The 16,390-nt window shown below is 42.8% G+C and overlaps 2 protein-coding genes across 9 annotated transcripts in view; both read right to left on the bottom strand.

The window, feature by feature from the left end:
* Window positions 1-10,409, bottom strand: part of tpm2 (tropomyosin 2 (beta)) — a 35,754-nt gene extending 25,345 nt beyond the window's left edge. For all 5 annotated transcript variants that reach the window (XM_029710400.1, XM_029710398.1, XM_029710406.1 and 2 more), the window contains exons 1-2: window positions 10,079-10,409; window positions 6,008-6,133 (exon numbers count right to left, since the gene is read on the bottom strand). In XM_029710400.1, the coding sequence (XP_029566260.1) occupies window positions 6,008-6,133; window positions 10,079-10,192 (240 nt within the window). In that variant the 5' untranslated portion in view covers window positions 10,193-10,409. The remainder of the gene's footprint in view (window positions 1-6,007; window positions 6,134-10,078) is intronic.
* An 830-nt stretch (window positions 10,410-11,239) lies between these two features.
* Window positions 11,240-16,390, bottom strand: part of tln1 (talin 1) — a 146,506-nt gene continuing 141,355 nt past the window's right edge. For all 4 annotated transcript variants that reach the window (XM_029710393.1, XM_029710395.1, XM_029710396.1 and 1 more), the window contains 2 exons: window positions 13,874-13,999; window positions 11,240-13,083 (listed from right to left, as the gene is read on the bottom strand). In XM_029710393.1, the coding sequence (XP_029566253.1) occupies window positions 12,949-13,083; window positions 13,874-13,999 (261 nt within the window). In that variant the 3' untranslated portion in view covers window positions 11,240-12,948. The remainder of the gene's footprint in view (window positions 13,084-13,873; window positions 14,000-16,390) is intronic.

The following is a 16,390-nucleotide window of genomic DNA, read 5'->3' as shown; positions in this document are numbered from 1 at the left end:
TACGTTACAGCCTTATTCTAAAATGGATTAAATACTTTTCCCCCCTCATCAATCTATACACAATAACCCATAATGACAATGCGAAAACAGGTTTTTAGAAATTTTAGCAAATTTATAAAACATACAAAACTGAAATACATTATTTACATAAGTATTCAGACCCTTTGCTATGAGACTCGAAATTTTTGTAAAGATTTGTTTATGACTTCCAAGAAACACTCTGTGACCCTGATTTAGCCCACTTCAGTAAAAGGTAAAACATGTCTAAAATAAACAGAGGAAGCTCACTAAGCCTGGACAATAAGGGTAAAAAGAGAACCTCTCAAACAGATACTCAGTTAAGAACAAATTCTTATTCACAACGACGGCCTACCCCCGGCCAAACCCGAGCGACGCTGGGCCAATTGTACGCCACCCTATGGGACTCCCAATCACGGCCGGTTGTGATACAGCCTGGAATCGAACCAGGGTGTCTGTAGTGACACCTCTAGCACTGAGATACAGTGCCTTAGACTGCTGCGCCACTCGGGAGCAGTGGGCTTTAGATTTACTTGTGACTGGGGGTTAGTTAATATTCTTAAAAAGTGTTTAACTGTAGCCTACTAACCATTATTTAAACATATTTATCTAGAATAACACTATATGAATGAACAGGATTTATTTGTTTCAACGTTTGAGACCTAAACTGTGTACTTTAGTAGCTACCTACTGTTTTGTCTTCAAGTATTTTCAGATTATGAATGTTTATCCTCCATGAAAGGGCTTTAATAGGACAAGCTACTTAATGGTGATGTTGTAATTATTTACTTGTGTGTGTGGTAGACTATTGCATAATTATCCTAATTCAAAGCTATACAATGCCACAAAAATATACATTTTGATTATTTGCCTTGTGCTATTGATGGTAGCCACAGAAAAGTACCTATGGTTTTTAGTTTTATGCATTTATCATCAGTTGAATCTGTAATTTATCATGTTATAAGTTATTTGAGTGTAACCAATGTGTGTTTATGTAATACCATTTAGTTGACAAGAGGTCTGACTCTTTAAACCTGTCCAAGAGAGAGAAAGAGAGAGAGAAAGAGAGAGAGAAAGAGAGAGAGAAAGAGAGAGATAAAAAGAGAGGGAGAGAGATAAAGAAAGAGAGAGAGAGAAAGAGAGAGAGAGATGGAGAGAGAGATAAAGAGAGAGAGAGAGAGAGAGAGAGCGAGAGGGAGCTTTGTCCAAAAACAGTCTGAAAAATAGACTAATTGTGAAGCTGTGAGCATGAACTGGAAAACATGACTTCACTTCACTATAAACAAGACTGCATTCTTTCAATTCTTTTCCTTCTTTGGTAACATTATAATGTTACAAGTTAAAGGTTTTGAATGTGAGATGTCTAATGTCACACCTGCTTAAGATTTACACGAGTATCATAATTACTAAGTTGTAATTTCTGTGTGTTTAAATATGTGGCATAATCAACCACAGTGTTGATATACCAATAGGCTACATGCGTCATTGGGTTTGCCATTGAAAAAGCGTCCCGACTCAATTATTGAAAATAATTATGTATAAATAACTAAACTTTACATATTTAAAACCGGTAGTGTCTATCATGAGTAAGCCTGAAAATTAACTAATCATCTCTCTCATCAGGTATAGCCACAGTCTTTAAATAGATCAGAGTGACAGCTATTGGTGACTGTCCTCTATTGGCACGGTTACAACTGGTGACATCATCACAGTGGCGTGATGATGGAGCGGGAAGAGGCGGCGCTCGGGAGGGATGGAACATCAGCGGGAAGAGGCGGCGGTCGGGAGGGGTGGAACATCAGGGGGATGAGGAAGTGGTCGGGAGGGGTGGAACATCTGGGGGAAGAGGAAGTGGTCGGGAGGAGTGGAACATCAGGGGGAAGAGGAAGTGGTCGGGAGGGGTGGAACATCAGCGGGAAGAGGAAGTGGTCGGGAGGAGTGGAACATCTGGGGGAAGAGGAAGTGGTCGGGAGGGGTGGAACATCTGGGGGAAGAGGAAGTGGTCGGGAGGAGTGGAACATCAGGGGGATGAGGAAGTGGTCGGGAGGGGTGGAACATCAGTGGGAAGAGATAGTGGAACATCAGGAAATTATAAACTGTGTTTTTAGGAAGGATTCTGAGAACAGGTAGTCTAGAATGCTGACAGCCACAGTCCTTATATGGACATGGTGAAACGGGATTGGAACTCTGAAGCATAACTGTACTATACAGAGTTGAAATTAGCCCGGTCCCAGCTATTGCATACATGCCACTCTCTCACTTGAGTATCTTACCTAGTTATTTTTAGATGATCTCATTTTGCTATTTTGTAGCTTTAGCAACTATGTGTGGGTTTTTCTATCCTAGTTCGTTCCTCTCCCGTAGGCTTTACAGATGCTCCCACCCCTTGGCTGCAACCATTCTAATTTAGTTTACCCTGCACGCACAACCCACATGGAATTCCTGGTCTCTTTTTGGCCCTTCCGGAAACATGGATCACCCCAGAGAACACTGCTACCCCAGCTGCTGTCTCTTCATCTGATAACATTTTCTCTCATACTCCGAGAGGATTTGGTCGTCCCGGTGGTGGCATAGGGCTGCTCATTTCTTCTAAATGGAGATTATCTCTTTTCTCCCTCACACACCTGTCCATCTCCTCATTTGAATTCACTGCTGTCACTGTCACTTGTTCACTCAAGCTCAACATTGTTGTCATCTATAGCTCACCAGGTGCCCTTAGAGAGTTCCTTAATGAGCTTGACACCTGCTGGGTGTACTGGGTGACTTCAACCTCCCGACATCTGCCTTTGATTCATTTCTTTCCAACTCTTTCTTTCCCCTCCTTGCCTCTTTTGACCTCATCCTTTCCCAGTTCCCTCCCACTTACAAGGCAGGCAATACGCTTGACCTAATCTTTACTAGAGGCTGTTTGTCTACTAATCTCACGGCAACCCACCTCCAGGTCTCTGTTCTCCTACTAATCTCACGGCAACCCACCTCCAGGTCTCTGTTCTCCTACTAATCTCACGGCAACCCCCCTCCAAGTCTCTGATCACTACTTTGTTTATTTTTCTGTCCCTTTCCTCCAACCCTAACCACTCAGGCCCTACCCAGATGGTCTCCCTTTCCTCCAACCCTAACCACTCAGGCCCTACCCAGATGGTAATGCGCCGTCGCAATCTTAGCTCTCTCTCTCCCACTACTCTCTCCTCCTCTATCCTATCATCTCTAAATCCTTCTCCCTCCCGTCTCCTTAACACTTGAGCATGCTGTCTCTGACCAACTCTCTCGCTATCTCTCTCAGAACGATCTTCTTGACCCTAACCAGTCAGGCTTCAAGATGGGTCGCTCAACTGAGACTGCTCTTCTCTGTGTCACAGAGGCTCTCCACACTGCCAAAGCTGACTCTCTCTCCTCTGTTCTCATCCTCCTAGATCTATCCGCTGCCTTCAACACAGAGACCCATCAGATCCTCTCCACTCTCTCAGGGCTGGGGGTGTCAGGCTCTGCACACACTTTGCATCCTACCTGGCAGGCCGCTCCTACCAGGTGACGTGGAGAGGATCTGTGTCTGCACCACGTATTCTCACTACTGGTGTCCCCCAGAGCTCGGTACTAGGCCTTCTCTTCTCTCTATACACCAAGTCACTCGGCTCCGTCATATCTCCCCACATTGTTTCTCCTATCATTGCTATGTGGATGACCCTCAACTACTTTTCTTCTTCCCTCTTTCCAATCGAAGCTCACATCCACTACAAGACCATGGTACTTGCCTACGGAGCAGCAAGAGGAATTACCCCTACCTTCAGGCTCTGCTCAAACTCTTCACCCCAACCCAACCCAACCCAAGTACTTCGTTCTGCCACCTCTGGTCTCTTGAGCTCCCGCTCAACCCAGTCCAAGCTCTTCTCTGTCCTGGCACCCCAATGGTGGAACCAGCTTCCTCCTGAAGATAGGACAGCAGAGTCCCTGCCCATCTTCCGAACACCCTACTCTTTGAAGATGTTTTTATTTTTATTTAACTAGGCAAGTCAGTTAAGAATAAATTCTTATTTACAATGACAGCCTACCCCGGCCAAACTCGGACGACGCTGGGCCAATCGTGCGCCGCCTTATGGGACTCCCAATCACGGCCGGTTGTGATGCAGCCTGGATACGAACCAGGGACTGTAGTGACGCCCCTTGCACTGAGATGCAGTGTCTTAGACCGCTGCGCTACTCGGGAGCGCACCCCCTCCTCATGAGAATATTTGACTGTGTTTACACAGGCAACCTAATTCAGATCTTTTGACAATTATTTGGCATATCTGATACCTATCTGATCTTTTCCCTAATGTGTAAACAGCAACAACAAAAAAACATGGAATCTGATCTTTTGACTTCCAATATAGACCACCTCCATATGTTGATCTCAAACCTGATACAATTCAGTCTGGATGCTCAGATCTGATTTATTTTGCTCTGAAATGTTTCCATTTTGCACATGCCATGCCGTTACCACGTCAACTACCCCAAAATGTAAAGGAACAGTGACAGGAAATGAGCATCGCATCTGTGTACTACTTCAGATGCTACATCAATGTGAATGCACAAATCTGATATGGGCCAGTTGGAACCCCACTGAACAAGCGACCTTGCTTGTTGACAGCTGCGGTGTAGAAAGTGCCGAACCTCGACCTGTATCACATTTTGCAAACACAGCATAAAGCTTGTCAGCACCTTGGAGTGAATGCAGGGAATGATTTGGTTTGAGTTTCTTTGATTGCCGTGTTCTCTGGTCCGCACTTTGTCTGACTCCAGTTAAATACAGGTCTAATGTGTCAACATGGTGTCAGAACGGTGTCAGAACCCCTCTCAAACAGAAAGATTTCTGGCTCCCAGGTGTCTTTTATACAGGTCACAAGCTGAAATTAGGAGCACTCCCTTTAAGAGTGTGCTCCTAATCTCAGCTCGTTACCTGTATAAAAGACACCTGGGAGCCAGAAATATTTCTGATTGAGAGGGGGTCAAATACTTATTTCCCTCATTAAAATGCAAATTAAGTTATAACATTTTTGACATGCGTTTTTCTGGATTTTTTTGTTGTTATTCTGTCTCTCACTGTTCAAATAAACCTACCATTAAAATTATAGACTGATCATTTCTTTGTCAGTGGGCAAACGTACAAAATCAGCAGGGGATCAAATACTTTTTTCCCTCACTGTAGGTATCATATATGACAAATAATTGTCAAAAGATCTGTTGAGGGGCATGGCCAGAGAGGATGGGACTTGAGGTGTATCCCAATAATATTTCCTTTGGTGGAGGCATGTGGGCTGGTAGGAGTTTACACCATATTTCTCATATTAGTCATTTCCATTCAAATCAGCAAGGGCAAGTGAATAAGCGCTCACATTGAGAGGAAGGTGAGATAATTGGGACAAAACTTGGGAGGTTTGACAGAAGCATACTGCCCACACTGTGCAGTACAAGTTTGTCCCACTAGGGGGAGACAACGGGACCTGGGACCTGACAACCTGCTGATTAATGACCTGATGACACATTTAGCTGTGTATACTTTTACATAGTATAACATTACAAGTGTGCTTTAATGACAGGCAGCAATGGTGAAATTGTGAAAACTATATGGCTGGAGGATCTTAGCATCCTTGATGAAATACAATCCTAGATCACAATGAAGTGTTTGATTTTATAGGTGAATTTATGACAATAACTTGAGTAGGGGAAATGCTTTAGCTATAACATATTCTGACAGATTATTATCTAAATGACCAGTGAAAATCAACAAAGAGGAGGGAATTATGCAGTAATCTCTGGAGTCAGTTGCTCGTCTGTGTACTGCAGTGATACATTGCCTTAGAGCACTACCATGTTATCCATACCTGTAACTGAGGTGTGTGTATGTACATGCCTCAATGGTGTGTGTCTGTGTGTGTGCACGTGTGTGTGTGCCGTGCTTTGACGTCACCGTGGTCGTAGTGACCCCCTAGTGTTGCCCTGTGTCACTCACGTCTGTGGCCTTCTTCTCAGCCTGCTCCAGCTTCTCCTGGGCATCCTTCAGCGACTCGGAGTATTTATCCAACTCATCCTCCACTCCCTTCAGCTTCTTCTGCAGCGCCAGCAACTCTTCTTCCAGCTAGGAGACACACACACACACACATACACACGCACACACACACACACACACACACACACACACACATATACACACACACACACACACACGCACACGCGCACACACACACAGTAATGTCAGGGGACCAATCCATTTTGTTTGTTTTGATTAGAGTCATATACAATAAGATACATAACCGATTCAATAAGATAAATAACCGATTCATATCAAACCTACTCTAAAGAGCATTCACAAAGTCTCCATAAGCACTATATAGATGCTTCACAAATCCTTCATAAGCAAAGTCATACTGCATAAAGAGTGATATAACAGCTGATGCCACCTTTAGCATATCATTTACTTATGAAGGACTTATGTAGGGTTTATGAAGGGCTTATGTAAAGTTTATAAAGGGCTTATGTAGGTTTTATAAAGGGTTTATGTAGGTTTTATTAAGGGCTTATGAAGGATTTATATAGGTTTTTGAAGGGTTTATATGAACGGTTTATAAAGAGTTTATAAAGGGTTTATGAAGGGGTTATGAAGGCGTTTTTAGTTTGAAGTGGGACCCATACTGCATATAGATTGAGTTAGCGGTAGAAGAAGTGTCCTGTTGAAGGTTATACTCTATCCTCCAGTCAATGTGTCTGGGTATGACAGAGCACTGCCTGAGGCTGACTGTCAGGGCAGGTTGGGCCAGGCATGAGGACAGACTTATAAAGGGAAAGCTGTCATAGTGTCCCTCCAGAGTCAGAGGTTGTTTTCCAAATGCCACCATATTCCCTACATAGTGCACTACCTTTCACCAGTGCCCATCAAAAGTAGTGCACTATGTAGGGAATAGGGTGGCATTTGTGACCAGACATAGTCTCAGAGTGACTGGGGCTGCAGCTGGTGATGTTCCCTCAGTCTCCCCTTTCAACGGGCATCAAATAAACCCCTGTGCATTATCCACAAGCCTGGCAGCCGGGACATAGCTCCCTGCGCGGCCCCGTAAAAGCAGACACCTATTAATTGTATTCTTGTGACGATAGCGACTCTCTGCTACTACTGTTTATGGTAACGAGGTCATGTAAAGTAAAAAGAGAGGAATGGTGCCCTGCTCATCGACTGAAGTTGTTGAGAGTTGAATGTACCTGTAGGAATGTTGCTTGTTTTGGGGGGTCTCCTGTTCACCTCATCATATCAAAGTTCTTGCTATCTTTCCCAATTCCCAAAAATCTTCCTGACGAGTGTTAAAAATATCTAGGCTACAACCAAAAAAGCTTCATGTCGTTAGGATTGTCGCTAGAAAAGATCCCCTCTAACCTAGAAAAAGCCCATTGTGAATGACAGCGACAGTGTGTGAATCGTGAACACTATGTCCTTGTGATGAATGTCATTCTTTTATTACTTCTGACAGATTACAGCGGTCTTTTGGGCTCCAGCTATGTGAGGGGGCCATTCTGATCCCAGGCCTGCTGCTCTTTCATGTAATTTTGGATCCAGCCTTGATCCCCTTTTTCTTTGTTGAACAACAATTCCAATAGACATGCCACAGTCAAGGCTGCTCCAAAGAGAAATGTCGGTGCTGGAATCAGAATAGCCCAAGGTGTGGTCTTCTGCGAACAAATACTTGTGAGGGAAGACTACTCCTATTTATAGAGAGGCTCCATTTGGTTCTAGCTGACCATGTCAATTAAACATGACAGATGAGTAGAATGGAAAATTTAGACGCCAACAAAAGCTGAAGCGATTAGGCCATTAGTTATTCGCCGCCACAGAAGCAAATGTTCTCCATGGTATCACAAATACACACTGGGGGGTAGACAAATGTTCAAGGACAAGGGGGGTTCCATTTCCATTCCATTCCAAGCCACTGGTGGCTTTCGTCACTTGGGAACTAAACGGAAAGAGAGGACTCACATAACATAATGGGTAATATTAGTCAAGTCTAAAGTGACCAGAAGCTATTTGGTTCAGTACTGTACATGTCCATATAAGCTCAAGCTATTTTCTATTCAGGAAGAGGATCCATTCCAAATCTCCATCATGAATCTGGGTTCTTGAGGCAGCTGAGGTAGGAAGTAGCTTCATAACAGTAAAAATGAGGTACAGTAGAATGAGATGGTGTATCTTCTCTGGTCCAGATCCAGGTATAACTACACATTCAGTTGTTACCAAATCTGACAAGTTGTGTAGGTAGGGATGATTTTTTTTTAAATGCCGCGGCTCTGAAGGTGCATATGTGTTCGATAATTTACTTCCAAATGCTCAAGCAGAAAGATGCTCAAGCAGAAATATGTTTTTCTTGTTCCCATGGGGGATGGTAGGGAGTAGCCTATGTCCAAAGGCAGAAAATAGAATGAAACTGGGAGAAGGGCTAAGCTGCTATGGAGCCATAATGTCAACATTATGAGAAATGGTCATCATAGACAGACCATGGGTAACAGCTGAGAGGGAGACCATGAAAAGCTCGGGCCAAGATGTAACGGATTCTGAGGATAGGGTTGGATCCAAAATGATGACTGGAGATTGTCTTCTGTCATTCCATCCCGGTCTTGATTTTCCAACAGAAAAGTGGCAGAAGTTGATTGCAGGACGTTGAGAGGGTTAAAACTCAAATACCTCAAATTGTGTCCATTTCTTGAAGGCTAGCTAACACTTGTATAATACAGAATCTGACCATCTTCAATGGTTAAATTATAACAAATGAGAGATGACACTGGACATATGATCATTGGGAAGACTGGTATTCTCAAGTTCCCTGATTGGGTCAATACTGACAATTTGGGTTTGATACTTAAGCAATAAGGCCTGAGGGGGTGTGGTATATGGCCAATATACCACGGCTAAGGGCTGTTCTTACGTAAGACGCAACGCGGAGTGCCTCGATACAGCCCTTAGCCGTGGTATATTGGCCATATGTCACACACCCCCGAGGTGCCTTATTGCTATTATAAACTGGTTACCAACGTAATTAGAGCAGTAAAAATAAACGTTTTATCATACCCGTGGTATACGGTCTGTTTGGCTGACAGCCGTGGTATATCAGACTGTATACCATGGGTATGATAAAACGTTTATTTTTACTGTTCTAATTACGTTGGTAACCAGTTTATAATAGCAATAAGGCACCTCAGGGGTTTGTGGTATATGACCAATATACCACTGCTAAGGGCTGTGTCCATGCACTCCGCGTTGCGTCTTACGTAAGAACTGCTCTTAGCCGTGGTATATCGGCCATATACCACACCCCCTCCGGCCTTATTACTTAAATATACCACGGCTGTCAGCCAATCAGCATCCAGGGCTCGAACCACCCAGTTTATACTTCAAAATGAAACACTCATTCACACTGTACTCCTTAAGTCAGCTTGTGCCCCCTTCATCAATGTGCATTGAATTTAACACTGCCCGTAATAACCTCAAACTGGCTGGGTCGTTTGGTGGGATCTGTCCATCTATCTAATCAACTTCACTCCGATCCGCCTGCTGTACCCATGAAACACCATTGAAGAGACTATAAGGACATTTATTATTTGTAGTTGCAAAAGTCTGAAGTAGCTTCATGGATAACTTCACAAGAGTATATTTAGAACAAACACTTACCTGTCTTCCACATAGACGTTGGACATCTGTCTTACCTGTCTTACCATGTGTTTCAGGGTAGAAACTACATACTTGCAATATAGTAAATATTTGATGTGTTCACCCGAGTATTAAATCACTGACTGGGGTTTTACAGTATGTTTATTGTATATTGTAGAATAGATTGTACATGGATTACCATATGTGGATGACATACTGTCTGTCAACGACCAAACCACTTCATGGTTGACAGATAGACGGGAGCAGTATAATCATTAAATTGAATAAATCAGTGTAAAATTAATTACTATTGGTATTAGATACAGTTGCCCCTCTCCCTTCAAGCAATGAAAAGGCAGGGAATGCCCTCTTGTTCAGTTAGTTATATTCCCATACCTGTTTGCATTTGTCCTCTGCCCCCTTTTTGTCTCCTTCTGCTTGCTCTGCCCGATCAATAGCATTCTCCTTATCCAGTTTCAACATTTGCATTTTCTTCTTGATGGCTTCCATGGTTACTGTTGTTTTTTCTCTCCTAATAACAGTCGGAAAGGGTTCAGAGTTGGTACTCTCGACGGACGCGCACGAGCCACAACGGAGGACAGAGGACTGAAGTTCACTGAAGCAACACCTCGAGCCGAGTGATGAGACAAAGCTAGTCTGGATTAGGTAAAGGAGGATGGGAGGATGTAATTCTGTCCAGAGCCCAATACTTTTTTTGGAAAGTTCAGATAAATCACGCCCGAGCTCGAGTGACGTCGCGCGCCTGTGATTCGTTCAACGCGTTGGGTAGGAATTAAGCGCACAGATTTTGCCCATTTTTGGGAGGCTCCGATTTCATATAATGTTCGAATGTCTGTGGTATGATATTGGACCTAAATATATCTGTAGACACAGGGATATAGGTGCCCACACCATGTAATGAAAAGGTTGGCCATCTTTCATAGGTCTCCTTGGGTGTATTTCATTTCCCCTGTATTTGCCGTTCAGTCCCAGAGCGCACTGGGGGACGCATTTAGGCATGGTTTTAACCAGCTCGTGTAAAAGTTAGAGCCTTCATGCTCTTCCTCTTCATGGGTTCATTTATGTCCACATTTAATACAATCTGCACACTTGACGACACTACAGCCAGCGTCGTCTTAGTTTGGTCGCCTGAACTAGGCTTGTTCATTGATAAGTCTGTCAGGGAATAGGTTGTTTCTAATGGTATCTCAGAGGGGAAAATAACAATAACAAGTTGTAACAACAGTCAAAAGTTAAGTTGCAAAGACTGAAGGTAGTTGGTGCCGGTTAGCAGCAGCCACCTGGGGACGAAGTTGGTTTTTGGTGAAGAATGACCTGTCACAAGCGACAAGGTACAGTATTGGAGCCAAGGGGAAATGTGTGAGTGACTAGGCTACTGTCGACTTGATGCGACTAGAATCCGTTCACAATGGCGAGTCTATTTTACTCATGTTAACCTGTCCGAATATCAGCATAGCAGGTCATATTATGATATGAAGCATTGACAAAGAAGTGACTTCAACATTTTAATGTTTAATAAAAGAGAAATAAAACAACTTCTCAGGGAAAACCAGCTTTATTGACCATAAATCTCTTTTACAATACCATTGAGATGGTGATCCCATAGCACTGTTAATACATGTATATAGTATCAAAATCAGAAAGGTCAACAAAACAATTAGAAAATGAAAAGGAAAAATAACACTCAAGTTAGGCTTTCCCTATGTTTGTGATCAACACATAGGCAACTTAAGTTGTTTTCTATCCCAACTATTTCGATTAAGAGAAGAGAAAAGTAATGTTTGTAAAAGAGTGGATTTATATGTGTTGTTAAGTTAAACAAATTGATAAGTGCACTTGAAGATGGGAAAACGTTAACAGTTAAATACAATTAGTTGTAAAATACATATAGCAGGCACTTTGAATCATTGATATGTTGAAAGAAAGGAGGTTAGGTTACAATGAGGCCTCTGACAATGTGAAATAGGCTGGCAATTCAGGGTAAATGACGGTTAATAACAACAACATCGGACACATTATCCTTTGCATACAATGGCCATCATAGGATTGTACTGTGACAAGAGAAATTACCCCAAAATACATATCTAAATTTGTTTCTAATGATCTACTGATTACAGTTGGCTATTAGATGCATATTACACAGTCTACATCTGATAAAGATTTTAACCACTCAATAGCACCCGAAGGAACAGTCATTCATGATTCAAAACAATGTCCTGAAGAAAGCAAAAAGTATGGCTTTATGAGCTTCAAACACAGATAATATCAGGTCCAAAAGTTCATACGATGACACAAACAAATACTCACATATACTTTATTAACATATAAATGTAATAGAAGATACCATTTGTAACACATTTCATAGCATTATTTCTCTTCTCTATGAATTGTTTAATCGCAAAGTAAATCATTGCACCTCTGGTCCAAATTGCAACAAGATGCAGTTAAATGTCATTGGTTCAAATAAAAAAGGAGGAGCCGACCTGACAACACACATTCTTGTTAAACGATGTTTCTTTGGGATGTGGCCAAAGCCACAGTTGTTTATGGTAAACACCTAGCTGAGCTCTGTGTTGTACGGTGACTGACCGTCTCTTACCATTTACCCTGGCCAGTTAAAAATCATTGGTCAGTCAAGTAAGATCTCAACACTTACCCGCTGTAAGCCCACCTTTTGGTGACTGCATTTTTCTAATAAAAAAAAACAGAAAACGGACACCGCCAAACAGATAGTAATTGTGCTCACTAAAATAATAGCATGCTAGCGTTAAAGGCTAATATATCAGTTATTGGCAGGAGGATGTGAATTTAATAAAAACGGTGAAGCGGCAGTGAACACATGCAATCTAGGACCTAAACTCTCAATTAAATCACAAACTATCAAGGACTACCTCAAAGACTTGGATACATATATATATATATATTTTTTTTTAGCATTATCCAAAAACAAAACCAGTGGCACTGTAACGCTCTTGAACGTGACAAATAATCTAAGAAAAAAAATACACTTAAAATAAACATCCTAATACAGCTTTCACTTTTTACCCCTTTCCTTCGTTTTAATTATCTCACCCTAATATTGCTCCTCTTCAAGCATAACACCTCTTCGTTTTTCTATTTTCTCTAATATAGCCTGGGCGTGTAGGCCCTGAACATCGGATTTGTCTTCGCTGTATATGTATGTATGTATATGTGTATTATATATGTGTGTGTGTGTGTGTGTGTGTGTGTGTGTGTGTGTTTCATCACTGCTCCTGCCCGTCCTCCCTGAGCTCGGAGGGCAGGAACTTGTACTGTTGCTGTCGGATGGTGGCCAGCTTCTTTCTGGCCTCGTCCAACTCCCTCTCCTTCCTCAGCATCTCCTCCTGGGCAGCAATGATCTAACAGACAGAACACAACTGGTTAACACCCTGATCTAACAGACAGAACACAACTGGTTAACACCCTGATCTAACAGACAGAACACAACTGGTTAACACCCTGATCTAACAGACAGAACACCACTGGTTAACACCCTGATCTAACAGACAGAACACCACTGGTTAACACCCTGATCTAACAGACAGAACACAACTGGTTAACACCCTGATCTAACAGACAGAACACAACTGGTTAACACCCTGATCTAACAGACAGAACACAACTGGTTAACACCCTGATCTAACAGACAGAACACAACTGGTTAACACCCTGATCTAACAGACAGAACACAACTGGTTAACACCCTGATCTAACAGACAGAACACAACTGGTTAACACCCTGATCTAACAGACAGAACACAACTGGTTAACACCCTGATCTAACAGACAGAACACAACTGGTTAACACCCTGATCTAACAGACAGAACACAACTGGTTAACACCCTGATCTAACAGACAGAACACCACTGGTTAACACCCTGATCTAACAGACAGAACACAACTGGTTAACACCCTGACCACACCTCCTCTCATACATAGATGAACAGATAGGCACATGGAAACACAGGTACACACAATCAACAGGTATACAAAACATGCCTCATATGTGATCTTTAAGAAAGGAATTCTGAATGTGAATTCGGGTGTCATAGAATGACACCGTCTTCCTCTATTGCACTGAAATAATCCTTAAATCGATGGGAACTTTGTGTGAAAATTCAAGCAGGCTCTCATGGCCCTCTGCTTACCTGAGCAATGCCGCCCACCATCTTGCTCTTAACAACCACGGCCTGCTCGTCTTGGGCGTCAAAGGCTGCTTTCTGTGCCGCCTTCACCAGGCTATCGGAGGCCCTCTTAACAGCATTTCCGGCAGCCTGTGGAAGTTCAGAATGGACAGTGGGGACAAGGTGACACAAACTCTAAGCCAAAACCCAAAGCATTGACTCATTAAGATGCTTACAGACACACACTTTTCTGTGATATTCAGCACACTGTGTCAATACTGTAGCCCTCTAAGTAAAAAACGGAATTCCAGACAGGATTTTAAAAGTGAATTGGGCTCCCAAAAGGGGTGTGGAACACTGGCGACTGACTGACACATAGCTTTCAGTTAAGACCATGACTTTTCCACGCCTACTGTTCATAAACAGTGCCCCTGGAAAGGGAATGTCTGCCTCAGCCAGAGCTAGTGGAGAGGACCAAAACACCCTGCTCTCTCTTCACGCTTGGGGATTGCTTTAAAAGGCAATAAGGAGCTGTTCGCCGTAGTTCACTTGAAGCAAAACATACTTGTTACCAAGACTCACTTGGCAGTCCATTACAAACAAGGAGACATGGGTTTTTTTCTCTCCTTTTGAGGCTTCGCTGAGAGAAAATAGGTACCGTGCTGGCAAGGCTAGAGCTGCTTTCCTGTCCAATTCTCCCTCCCCTTACACTATCTCTATGGCCGGAATGTCACTGTTAGCTTAGCCCTGACATAAAACACAACGCTAGACAACCCCGTCGGATCCCTAACAGCTGCTAGTCAGTAAAAGACGCCAGGTTTGTTTATCTGGTAGCGTACAGGTGGGGGAGATTGAATTGGATAAAACCAACTGTCAAACTTAAAAACTCCTTTCACACTATTGTGCAAATCTGAACCATCTTGTGCTGGCTTGGTCATTTTTCTTTCACAGTCATTTTCAGCAACTATGGAGGAATCGTCACCAGGCTGGGGCAGTAGTTTGATTTGGCTCAGTAGTGGGAAAAGGTTCATGGTTTTATTTTTTATGCCCAAGGAAACATATCTCGTACAAACCAAGTGGTTTTGTTTCATACATTTGATTTACACAATTGGAAAAATAGATTGCTATCCTTTCCTGAGGTGTATTTCCATACCGCATTGATACGACAGCAGTCAACACTGCTGTCAGTGTTCCGTTCTCTCCTTTGTCGAGTATGTCAGGGATGTGCAGTATATGGCTTCATTTAGCAATCACCACATCACAGCCATGACAAAACATGTCATAACATTATTGATTTTATACAAAGGGTTACCAGCATTAAAAAGCCAGATTATTTCCAAACCATACATTTTTCAACCAAACGCGATGCTACATTCACCAACACTGGTTGTCAAGTGCAATTTTAGGCGTTCACTGGTTGTTAGTTTTATTCATAGTAACTGCCGTGTAAAGCAAAACTACCCAAGCACTGGTGGATTGTTCTAGAACTTTGCAGGTTGCTATGGCAAACAAAAATGGTTGCTATGGAAGCTATACCCACCTTGCTAGCTAGCCAACTACACAGCTAACACAATTCACTTCAAACTGAAGCTGTTAAGACTGCAAACTAGCTGCACTTTGTTTCTTCTTTCGTGTTTATCAATTGTCGAGGCTTTTTACAGTGGAAATCAGATGTATAAGCTGCATGCCTGGGCAGACGAAACAGTGGATCTGTAGTAGTAGTAGTAGTAGTAGTAGCAGCAGTGCGTTGCTAAGTAACGACGTAACCTATGGCACTTTTTATGAATGTGGCGATGTGTATGTTGTCTAGTATATCATAGGCTGGATAGACTAAGAATGGGAATTCCAAACCATCCATTGTATAATGACTCTATTTAACCCCCTCTGGTCTGATACCCCCTGCTGCCTTCGCTTCATGTCAGGGACAGTCAGAATAGCCATACACCCAGCGGCCACGTACCTACCACACAAGCCTTACACACAGCACTACAATCGACTCTTAATCTTAACGGGCTTAATAACCAAGCAACGTTGACTAACTACATGGCCTTCCAAAAGGGATTGGAAACAAACGTGGAGTCTTGAACTTCTCCAGTGTGGCAGTAATCAAAGGCCCCAGCTAGGGTTACGACATTTTCAAAGGCAATGTATGTTGTTTTGAGAGACACTGTATACACAACTATATGGGAATGACCCAGCAGCAGCTGCAAGCCCAGAACAGCAGGAGATAAGCCGCTGCTGATTGGGATGAGAGAATATGAGCCGGTTGGCTGGTTGGTGTGCATAGAGCTGGGGGGAGATCCTGTAACTATACAGGATCGACTATTTCCAGAGAGTGGACTGACTGTGGATGGCCCACGTCAGTAATGCTGGGACAGCTTTGATAGGCTGGACTTTAGATTTTCACACACAGTTCTGAAACAGAATACCCTCCATATATGGATTGTGGAAATGATGAGTTTCCATGACGACACACCTCTAAAAGATAGTTTGCTAAACAGGAAGTTAAATGTCTCTTCTGCTGTGTCACCAGAGAATACT

This window comes from Salmo trutta, chromosome 23 (genome assembly GCF_901001165.1).
Source record: "Salmo trutta chromosome 23, fSalTru1.1, whole genome shotgun sequence".
Taxonomy (NCBI): Eukaryota; Metazoa; Chordata; class Actinopteri; order Salmoniformes; family Salmonidae; genus Salmo; species Salmo trutta.
The sequence above is the reverse complement of the archived record's forward strand: the minus strand, read 5'-3'. Positions and strand labels throughout refer to the sequence as shown.